Source organism: Amblyomma mixtum, chromosome 10 (assembly GCF_055824585.1).
Source record: "Amblyomma mixtum isolate Tamu chromosome 10, ASM5582458v1, whole genome shotgun sequence".
NCBI lineage: Eukaryota > Metazoa > Arthropoda > Arachnida > Ixodida > Ixodidae > Amblyomma > Amblyomma mixtum.
Genome location: NC_143021.1, coordinates 28,460,302 through 28,471,534, shown reverse-complemented (window position 1 = coordinate 28,471,534; position 11,233 = coordinate 28,460,302). Strand labels below are relative to the sequence as shown.

The following is an 11,233-nucleotide window of genomic DNA, read 5'->3' as shown; positions in this document are numbered from 1 at the left end:
CCGTTTCAAAGGGGGCGCTCCTATCCATCCATCCACCCATCCACCCATCCACCCACCCCCCCACCCACCCATCTATCCACCCACCCACCCACCCACCCACCCACCCACCCGTCCGTCCGTCCGTCCGTCCGTCCGTCCGTCCGTCCGTCCGTCCGTCCGTCCGTCCGTCCGTCCGTCCGTCCGTCCGTCCGTCCGTCCGTCCATCCATACGTCACGGAGGAAAAACTGCTGAGAAAATCGAGTGCCGCCAAGCAATACCTCGCGTAAAAAGACCGCGCAATATGCAACGCATTCTTGGCTTAACCAAGCTAAGCCTGGGCATCTTTTCTTGACAAGGTAATCTAGTAACGTTGGTCTACACGGCGACCGGTCACAGATAAAAATGCAGTGAAAGCGAGCTGCGCACCGCCTGTCGTTAGCCGCCGTAAACTTACCGGGAGCATTATCTCGCACCCGATGGCTATCGCTTCGCGGCGCTGGCGGCTGCCCAAGCCACGCGCTCCGTCATTCGAGTTAAATCTGTGGGCGCCTGTACGTACGTATGTAGGTAAATACAAAGAAGCCAACTATCCACCACTGGAAGTCGAACCCGCGGCGGCGCGAGCAGATAAGCTGCGGAGGCCGCTGCGCGAGGGCACCACGCTATCGCCGCAGCCTGTCTGAACTGTATGGTACACTATAACACACTATCACGCTGTGCATTGCATGGGTGACTTTAATGCCCCCGGCATCCACTGGCCTACCTTAACGCTGGTAAAAGAAACCCCCATAAATAGAGAACTACTTTCCTTTTCCCTTTCATTTGACCTTATTCAGATTACCAATCAACCTACAAGATGCGACGCTCTGTTAGATTTGATTTTCGTTAGTTCTAACATTGTCAGAAAGGGCTACGAATGTGATGTCATTGAAGGAATTTCCGACCATAAGGCCGTTCTTGCCTCCTTAAATTTTTCTATTACTAAACAGAATTACGTTTTTTCGACATTTCCCGATTTTAATCACGCTGATGACGTTTCAGTAATTGACACCCTAGCTGATGGATTTGACGAATTCGTTGCACTGAGTTCTACATGTGATGTCAACACATTGGTGAGCTATTTTGAATCCTTAGTTACAAAATGTATTCAGTGTTTTATTCCTCAGAAAACAAAGAAGAAAAATACGAAAATTCCCTGGATGACACGAGATATACTTCATCTTACACGGCGTGTACATAGACTTAGGCGTACGAAGCGCTTAGGCAATCAGACAGCCATGACACGTTTTTCATCAAAGCGAAAGAAGAGCTTCGATTGAAAATGAACTCCGCTAAGGATTTTTTTTTCCGAGTACAGCTACAGGATCTACTAAAGACTAACCCGCGTAAATTTTGGTCATCTGTTTTTCCACGGGATACGACAGCTACTACAATGAGGGTTAACAATGAATCGACTAACGATCCATTTCATATATCCAATGCATTTAATGAGTACTTCCACTCTGTATTTTCTCGTGACAATAACGTCATCCAACCTGTCACCATTGCTCGTAGTGCCGTGCCAATCAATGATATTAATATCAGTGAAGAAGGTGTTCTGAACCTAATTTTGAAACTTGACACTAAGAAATCTGCTGGACCTGATGGTATCCCGAACTTGTTTTTGGTACGCTACTCATTATGGACCTGTCGCTACCTAGCTGTCATATTTCGAGAGTCTCTTGCTTCCAGTACAGTTCCGTCATCCTGGAAAATGGCCCAAGTCGTCCCTCTATTCAAAAGTGGTGACAAGCAAACTATATCCAATTATAGACCAATCTCTTTAACCTCTCATGCATGTAAAATTTTAGAGCACATTATTTACAAACACATCATGGAATACCTCGAATCACATAATTTATTAACAAATGTTCAGCATGGCTTCAGACGCGGTTTCAGCACTTTGACACAACTTAACGAATTTATTCACGACATTTGCAGTAACCTTGATGCAGGCAATCAGATAGACGCAATATTCATTGATTTTTCGAAGGCATTCGATACAGTGATTCACTCAAAACTTATGTATAAACTTGACATGACCCTCAATAACCCCCGCCTTCTCAATTGGATTTCAAGTTTTCTTTCCAACCGTTCTCAATTTGTGTCCTTCAACCGAACTAATTCTAGGGTGGCAGACGTGCCCTCAGGAGTTCCACAGGGTTCTGTATTGGGCCCATTGCTTTTTTTGATTTTTATAAATGACTTACCTTGTAACATCACCTGTAACCTACGTTTGTATGCTGATGACTGCGTGTTGTATCACAAAATTTCCTGCCTTGATGATCACTTATACCTTCAGAAATCATTTTCAGAATTTAGCTCTTGGTGTGCTACATGGCAAATGACTATTAACATCCGCAAAACCGTTGTTATGACTTTCACTAATAGAACGACACCTTCCGTGTTTACTTACACAATTAGCAATACCCCCATCCAGAGTGTGAGTCAATACAAATACCTTGGTCTTATTTTCACACCCAGTATGTCATGGTCCAAACATATAGATTTCATAACCTCAAAGGCACTTAAAAAGTTAGGATACCTCCGTCGCACAATAAAAGCTGCTCCTAGAGATACGAAACTACTGATGTTTAAATCGCTAATCCGTCCACTACTTGAATACGCCTCCCCTGTATGGAACCCGCACAAACAACGCGAAATTAACCAAATCGAGGCAGTGCAGAAGAAAGCCGTTCGTTTCATATGTCACAGGTTTGGTAGAGATTTTTCGCCTTCCACAGCACTTTCATCACTGGGCCTGCAACCACTCTCATCTCGACGAAGGACTGAGTCTTTAAAATTTTTGTATTGCATTATTAACTCTTTCTGCCGGACCTCTGCAAATGATTACCTAACCCCTGCTATACCATCTAAAACTAGAAGTCACCACAGCCTAAACATCACGCCTTATTTTGCCCGCACGGACACCTTTAAATACAGTTTTTTTCCGCGTGCAATCGAATATTGGAATTGTTTACCCGGTTCTACTCGCTCTCTTCCTTTAGAGCTGTTTTTAGCGGCTATTGAATAGTTTTTTTCGTTTTTCTTGTTTTCACTCATACTGTTTCGGATGTTTGCCACTGTAGTGCTCCATGTTTCCTAAACTGTTGTTCACACCCACCCCTGCAATAGCCCAATAGGGCTGCAGTATGTATAAATAAATAAATAAATAAATAAATAAATTGTTGCCTTCCATTTCGTGTGCAAACACATTCGATTAGCTTAACATCGGAAAGAGCTTAATGTGATCCCATTATCACCCCCAGACGTGCTTGCGACCCAGCAAAGCAAAACAATAAGCCAAATACAAAATGAAAAGCAAAACAAAATGAGTCAAGGCAAAACACAAGTTTTCGCACGTCTGCTCGGTTAACTACGCAGAAACACTACGAATGTTTAGTGCTGACTACCGTAGATTTCTCTCATGTGTGCCTGGCTATACTCCTTAATTCAAAAAATATGAAGAACTTTTTAAATATCGGTGTAAAATTTCAGCTCATTTTATATATAACAACCTTTCAAGCCACTTATTAGGTTCGACTATGAAGAAAAATCTCAAACTTTGTCTTTCTATTTCAAACCCCCTATTTGAAAAAAAAGTATGAATGACTCAAAATCTTTAACAATTCGCACACGGCGCACACTTAAAAACTAACCAAATTTCAACCCTAGTCATGAAAAGATACATTTTTGGCCCAATTATTTGTTTCCTTTATCATTCAAAGCAACTTTCGCGATGAGACATCAGCTAGAGCTACTCTCACCTTTAGTAAAATATTACACGTCAAGACAGAAGAAAACGCATTTCCTTGGCGCACTTCGCGACGTCGATCTTCATTTCTTTTTTTGAAACGCGATCTTTTTATCTAGACCGAAAATGGCCTGCCGTTCTGTTCAGAAGGAATTTCATATGTCCCTGACACCACTGACGTAGTAAAAACTGCTCAAGACACTTGGAAAAAAACTTTCAAATTCGCATGTACAATCGTACAGGCGCGGACATAAGTAAACGGAGCACGCTATTCCGTTCGAAGTGCAATAACGCTTTCTCAATTGGAAATGAAGAAGCGTTGTTTGTCTACAAGAAAGGCCACCAACCTCCGCTACCAGCATGCGCGTACCACTGCTGGAAATTTCGATTAGGTGCCGCGTGAAAAATATTGTAAGACAGTTGCGTGCTCCGTTTACTTTGTACGCACCTGTACATGCCATCCCGAAAAAGGCCGAAAAAGGTCCGCAAGTATTGCAAAAGCGCTACATTGTGTTTAGAAATCAGGAAATTGCAGGGTGTTGTAAAGTTTTTGTCGTATTTTTATTCTCTACTTTGCATACGCCTATCCCTGGAGAATGACTATTTTTATGACAAAGCCCCAATTGTGGCCAAATCATATTTGTTAGGCTGAATGTCACTTGTGGTGAGTGATAGTAAATCATACTGTACAAACGGAGACTAGAACTTAGTAGTTGACTACGTACATGTCTCTCTTTATTCTCGGGCAGAAAGCTTATAAAGGGTACAACTGGCGCCACTGGATAACCTTTCTATGCACTAAAGACAGTTTCTCTACCCGCATTCAGCGGGAGAACAAAAAATACAGGCTAGAGGGAAGGAAAACTATTTTTCTCACCCGTGTCCGAGACGCTTTCCTTGATCTTTTGAAAGGCAGCGTCAAGTCGCTGGACGAAAGTAAAAGTATATGCTATTACGTCCAGCAAGTGGAAATGTTTACTATACGTGAGCAAGAATTTAATAAGACGTGAAGTGCAGAAATTATCTCTGACATTTCCTGCTCTTTCCAAGGGGTTGCAAGTGATGCTGCCGAGATCTCGACCGCTACGACTTACAGGCAGTGTCCACAAATTGTCGGTAACAGTAACAGCACCAGTGTTTCTCTTTATTCCATGACTGAGACAGAGTCAGAGACAAGACATAGTCAGAGACAGAGACAAGATTATGAGGCCTTGATGGTGGATCACAGGATTTAGATATATTTCTTATCCAGTTTAGTCATGTTTGCTCCACAGCATCTGAATTCACGTGGGTCGCGTTCCATACGAGTGCATCAAGCCTTGGCAGCGCCGAATATATGGCGGCTGTAGGGAAAAGGTATATCCAGCAGAGCGTGCTGCATCTCAGTGTCAATGAAGCCGGCTGCATTGATAACGTCGGCGCTGTCCCTGTTAACGTTGCAGCCGCAGGCTAGAATCCGGACGAACGGCGCGACGAGCTCCTCCATACGTCTGGCCACGCTGCCCTTCGGATGTGCCACGTGTTCGCTGAATAGGAGCAGTCCGCCCTGTGAATATAACAGCCACAACGAGGTCAGCAGGCTTTATAAGGATTCGCACAATGGGCGCTCGAGAGACCGCCGTCGGATACAAATGCCTTATATTGTTACGCCCACCAGGTACGCAGCTACGGCATTCCATATGTTCATGGAAGCAGAATGTATTTGCCGTAATCGTTTCAGACGCAAGGCAATATCTATATTCCGCTATTTTTTACTTTCCTGTCCAGCATGCCAACCCAGATATCCTGACTATCACCAAGTAGCGCTGTCTGATCGCTGCAAAACGCGAGCATTGCTTAATCGAACTTGGTTATTTTCTGTTTCGAATAGGAGGAAACATTTTTAATTCTGGAAACTGTATTGCCGCAAGGTTGACAATGCTCGCCTACTCTATGTAAGCTGAAAAACTGTTATTACGACGTAATTTATACAACCTCAGCAACTGGCTATGAGGGTCATACAAGCGTTTCAAATTCTCGCCGTAATTTCAGGTGTCTTGCGCCAGGAGAAAAGCGGCGGCTATTGCCCGAGTAATAGCTATTCTTCCAAATCTCCTGGGCTTGATACCCGAAAGTACGCAGCAACTCTCCGATCGACCACATATGAACCTACAAAAATGAGCCAGTTTGTTGGGATACCACGTTGACACCTCTTTTACTCCACCGGTGCCCTTCCATGACTTTTCACGATCTCGTATGGCCGCAATCGTTAACATTAATGACTCTTCAGAATGTAAATGACGGAGGTAAAAAGAATAATACGAGAAACTTATCTGCGAAATAAAACGAAGGGCAATTCTCCAAAGAGAAAGGAAAATCAAACAAGGGTAGAAACTGAAAAATTACAGTAAGAGAAACAGATTGAAAGACAAAGCAAAGAGAGAATGATGAATTGTAAATTGTATACCTTAGGTAACCGGGGAACAGAAACTGTACTGTACGGTAGCCAAAACGATGTCAAAAATATAAATATTACGCAAAAAATGAAGGAGCGCTTTAGAAATACTGCAGAAAGGGAAGGCGCTAGACTATTTAGACGATAGTTTTTTAGCTGACGCGTTTATTTTGCGTCACGATACGTGTAAGGTTGTACACATAAGCACGTTTAAGTTGCTGCCTGCTGTCAATGTACTGCAGTTGAGGACCCTCAGACTTCTGACTGAAGCATTTAATTGAAATTCCTTCATTCAGTTTAAATGCAAATAAAATCCAATATAATGAATTACAATGCAGTCTTAAGGATGCATCTATTCAGTACTCATAGTTCACTTCCCATGTGAACCGTTGCAATAACAAAAAAAAGTGTCTCTAATCGAGAGTGAAGCTAACCGACACTGATGACGACTGGCAGCGCTACATAAGGCATTTCCAATATTGTAAACTTCCAAATTCAAGCAGCAAACGATAAGTTTTACAACGATGATATATCTGGCCTGTTAATAAATAACCGCGAAAATTCTGGGGAATTATTATTTATATTATTTGTGTTTATCATTATTTTGTTGCGGAAGCAACACCACGCTAGGTGTGAGCGATTTCGCGGAGCCCCGGAGAGCCCCACCCCAACTGCGCATTCGCGAGGAGCGACTGACGTCACAGCAGCGCGGAGCCGCCGCCGACTCCTCTGCTGCGCGCGTGACTCAGAGGTGGTAGTGGTGGACTGGTGGTGTAAAACATTTGTACTATTTACAAGAGAAGGATTGCATGGGCCGGACCCTCAGTATCACTAAGAGGGATCCCTAGTCGGACCCCTGTAGCCTCCGCGGCGGCCCAGGCTCTTGTCACTAGGGCTCGTTGGATTTGGAGAGTTGAGCAGCCGAGCAGGGCAGCCTCCCAGTCCTCTCGGGTTGGGTGGGGGTGGGATGGGAAAGCAGGATTGGCAGGGCATGCCCACACCATGGGATACGTGTCCGCAAACACCCACAGCGCGGACACTCGCCCGAAAAGGCCGAATTGAAATGGTTAAGCACTGCCGGACACAGTACCGTGTTGGTGTAGAGGCGAACAAGCCAACGCTCCTCCGCCTTCTTGAGGTATCGGTCAGGGATACCCGCTTCTCCTTTTGGGTTGTGTAATTGATGTGCAGGCGGGACAGAAGGCGGCTGCCCGCACGTGTTTTCCTTAACCACAAGTATTGCTTGTTAAGATGAGCCTCACGCAGCTCTCCAAAGGTGTTCGTCGTTCCCTTGCCGAGGAGACGTTGTTTGGATGTTGCAACTGGGAGGTCGGGAGCTCTCTTATAGATTTTGCTGAGAATCACTTCGAGAGCATTCTCATCGCATTTGCTCAGGTGGAGGTACGTTGTTGCCGAATACAGGATTCGGCTGGTTACGAATGCATTGGCCAGCCGCAGGACGTCTTTCAAACGCAATCCCCCCCCCCCCCCCCCCCCGTTTGTTTGATACCCGGCGAACCATGCGGCCCACCTGATCCCCCACCATGCGGAGCTTCTTGAGCGTGGTGTCAATCTTGCGGTTCCTTTGTATGTAGAGTCCAAATACTCTGATTTCCTCTTGTTCAGGTATCGGGCCACTAAGCAGAGAGAGGGCAATTTTGGTTGTGCACTTTGGATTGGAACGCATGTGCACGAACTCCGATTTGCCCGGTGAGCACTCAAGGCCTCAGCGGCGTGCATAATAGTCCAATAGCCGCCGCTTGCTGCAGGCTGGCCTCGATTTCTCCAACCGTTCCGTGTGTTGCCCAGGGGAGAGATGTCGTCCGCGTACAGGGCATGCTGCACACTGGGGACATCACCCAGGAGGGTAGGGAGCTTCATGATGGCCAGATTGAAGAGAAGAGGTGAAAGGACTGCTCCCTGTGGAGTCCCTCGCGTACCAAGTTGGTACGGGACATGTTCACTGTCTTTGAGTCGGTCTGTGTCGGCCGATCTGTGAGGAATTGCTTAATGTATTGGAATGTGTTGTACACACAGTCCACTTGGGACAGGTGGGAGAGGATGATATCATGCGTCACATTGCAGGAAGCACCCCGCAAGTCCAATGCGAGGAATACCTTGTCGTCGCTAGGGTGCTCGACTGGATCAAGAATCTCTCTATGAAGTTGCAGCAGCACATCTTGTGCGGACCGGTGTGGGCGCCATCGCCGCTGCGCCAGCAGTGCATTGTCCAGAAGGAGTGACGTCACACGGCGCACAGCTACGGCGCTGGGGCCACCGCCGCTCCTCTGCTACGCGGGTCGCTCAGAGGTCCCGCCGCCGCTGCAATTGCCGCTCCATTGCTTCCGCAATTCTACTCGTGCTGGCCATTGGTCAAACCACAGTCAAATTTTTTATTCACGTCTTATATTCTGACCCCTCCCCCACCCTCATGCAATGCCCCCTGAGGCCTCCAGGGCATGTGCATAAATACATTATCGCAGTGGCTGCGTGCTTTGAGATGCTTCTCGATGGCCCGCTGTGCAAGCTGAGACATGATGATTCCAAAAGAATGGACAAAAATTACTAGACGACCATACATGATGCAAGAATTTTGCAAAATAAAGCGAAGCAGTGAATCTGGAGGGGCTGATAGTTACCGACAATGGCGAGCTGGTTGCTTCGAAGTCCTTCTGGATAGAGGAGGGGACGGAGGAGGGGGAGATGAGGATAGCGGTGGGTTGGTCGGCAGCCCCTACCTAGTGGTTGGGGTGAGTATGTGGCAGGTTGGTGATGCTTCTGGGGGACAGCTGGGTCTCCCACCGCGTCTTCGAATTTGATTTTGATCTCAATTTTTCGTTCCCCTGATGTGTGGGATTCTAGGGAGTTGACGCCTTGTGGAGGTAGGAGTAAGAATGTGGGGTAGCCCTCCTGGAGGGTAGTCTTTGCATGGTAGCTGGTGGGTGGCGGTTCTAAAGGGCGAAGGCTTCACTCTCTCAGGATACAGACTGCCGCCGACTTTTTCTGATTGTGGCGCTACTGCTGCTTGCAAAGTAAGAAGCTCGGTAGTGATAAATAGTGACTAGCATTTCCAGAGGTAGGAAACTGCACGGCAATCAGAATTAAGCATTACACGCTGCTTAATATTAGACGCGGAATGGCACGTAACCAACTTCTCTATATTGGTTATGCGGCCATTAGTTAGCTAATACCGGTTAATGAAAATTGGTTTTTAGTTTTTGAGGAAGAGAAATGTCGCAGTATCTGTCTCACATATCTCGGTGAACACCCGAACAGCGCCGTAATGAAAGGAAGGAACGTGGGAGTGAAAGAAGAAAGAGAGAAAGTGGTGCCGTCGTGGAGGTCTCCCGAATAATTTCGACCACCTGGGGATTTTTAACACGCTCTGAAATCGCACAGCACGCGGGAGCTTTTGAGTTTCGGCTCCATCGAAACGCGGCGGCCATGGTCGGGTTTGAACCCAGGAACTGCGGTCCAGCAGCCGAGCGCGCAACTACTAACCCACCGTGGTCAAAGGAGTAAGCAGTCATGTTTATACAGGAATTGTGAGGCAGTCGTATTCTTGCACAACTACATTTAGCACAATTCTGCTAGTACGCGCATGTTCCAAGACATTTGCTTTCACATTTCGAGCTATAAGCGCATGTAAGGCGGTGTCCATCGGCACGAAACTCCTCCTGGCCTTACGCGGCGTTTCATCTCCTAACGGGAAGAGCGACCGTTTAAAGAGAGAGCTGTTTCCCTGTAACTTTCGGCTATAGCAATTTACACACGCCAATGCAGCAATTGCGCCACACCAGAGAAGATTTTCACGCTAACTGCCACTGCGTTCCATGCGTAATGAGGGGAAATCATTGTAAACTATGGGGACGAATATCAGGGAATACCCGTGCTCTAAAATTCTGTTAACTGGAGTAGTCTAGGAATGCAACCGCCTTTTTGTTTCCAATGAAAATATTCATGCCAAACTCAGCGCCAAAAACTTCACGAATATATATTACTTCATTAAATATCTGACGTGACAGCTGCCTTCTTAATTTGCGCCGCCCTAGCCATGTAATTTCTGTGGAGAGGCTGATTTCATGTACTATCGCACTCAGTATAAGATACACCGGGCTAGCACCTGCCCGGGTTCTCGCGCGGTCTAGCTTATACTGAACGCGATAGCATGACGAAGTGCCCAACTTGAAGGAATCTGTAAAGCTTGGTATATGTCATCCAGTATATACCACGTTCCAGCCAATAAAGACGTCAGCGCCAGTTTCCCCCATGGCGACAGCAGGAAAGCCATCTGAGAGTCGTATCATTGTCAAGACAACGATATTAAGTTGAAATAAAAAAAACTTCACTCCCGAGCGGGATTCGAACCTTCGGCGAAAAAAGAGCAGCTTCCTTTTCCGATGCCTAAGACAACTCGGCGACCACCTCAGCCTGCGTGCAAGTGCAGGCATCCATGATTCTTAGACACCACTTCTACTCCAGTCAATGAGTGCGCTGAAGTTGTTGAAAATGAGTCTAACTGAAGCTTCTTACCACCGGATGCACAACCATTGTGCCAGAAAAAAATAATATCGAACATTAAATAATAAATAATACTCTTTAGGTAGAGCAATCCTTTGCAGTATGAAGTTTTCAAAGGCGAGTATTCGAAGTCACTAGCGTGGTTAAGTTTACAGCCGGATGTGTGCATGGCGGCAGCGACCAAAAAAAATTACAATGAAAATTTTTACTTTTCAAATTCCTTCACTTTCTCATGCCAGCTTTGTCCGAATATGGTGCTAGAGTGTCTGAACAACTTTTGTGTTCATAGAACTAGACTTGGGCGGAACATCTGCGCGAATAATTTACGAACTCAGACTGCAAGTGGCTCCACAGAACGCCTGGTGCCCAAAGCATCACCTCTTATTTGAATAAACTCTTGTTCTCGTAACACGACAATTTATAGGAGAAAAACATGTTACCCAAGTCGTAATTACAGGCGGAGATTTTTGTGCGGGCAAATGCGTGTTAGCAGAGTTTTTTCCAC

General features: G+C 46.0%; 1 protein-coding gene across 4 annotated transcripts in view; it reads right to left on the bottom strand.

Moving 5' to 3' along the window:
- Positions 1–4,486: 4,486 nt before the first annotated feature.
- Positions 4,487–11,233, bottom strand: part of LOC149325461 (thiol S-methyltransferase TMT1B-like) — a 54,938-nt gene continuing 48,191 nt past the window's right edge. For all 4 annotated transcript variants that reach the window (XM_089563873.1, XM_089563872.1, XM_089563871.1 and 1 more), the window contains one exon: positions 4,487–5,319. In XM_089563873.1, coding sequence (XP_089419999.1) covers positions 5,086–5,319 — 234 coding nt within the window. In that variant the 3' untranslated portion in view covers positions 4,487–5,085. The remainder of the gene's footprint in view (positions 5,320–11,233) is intronic.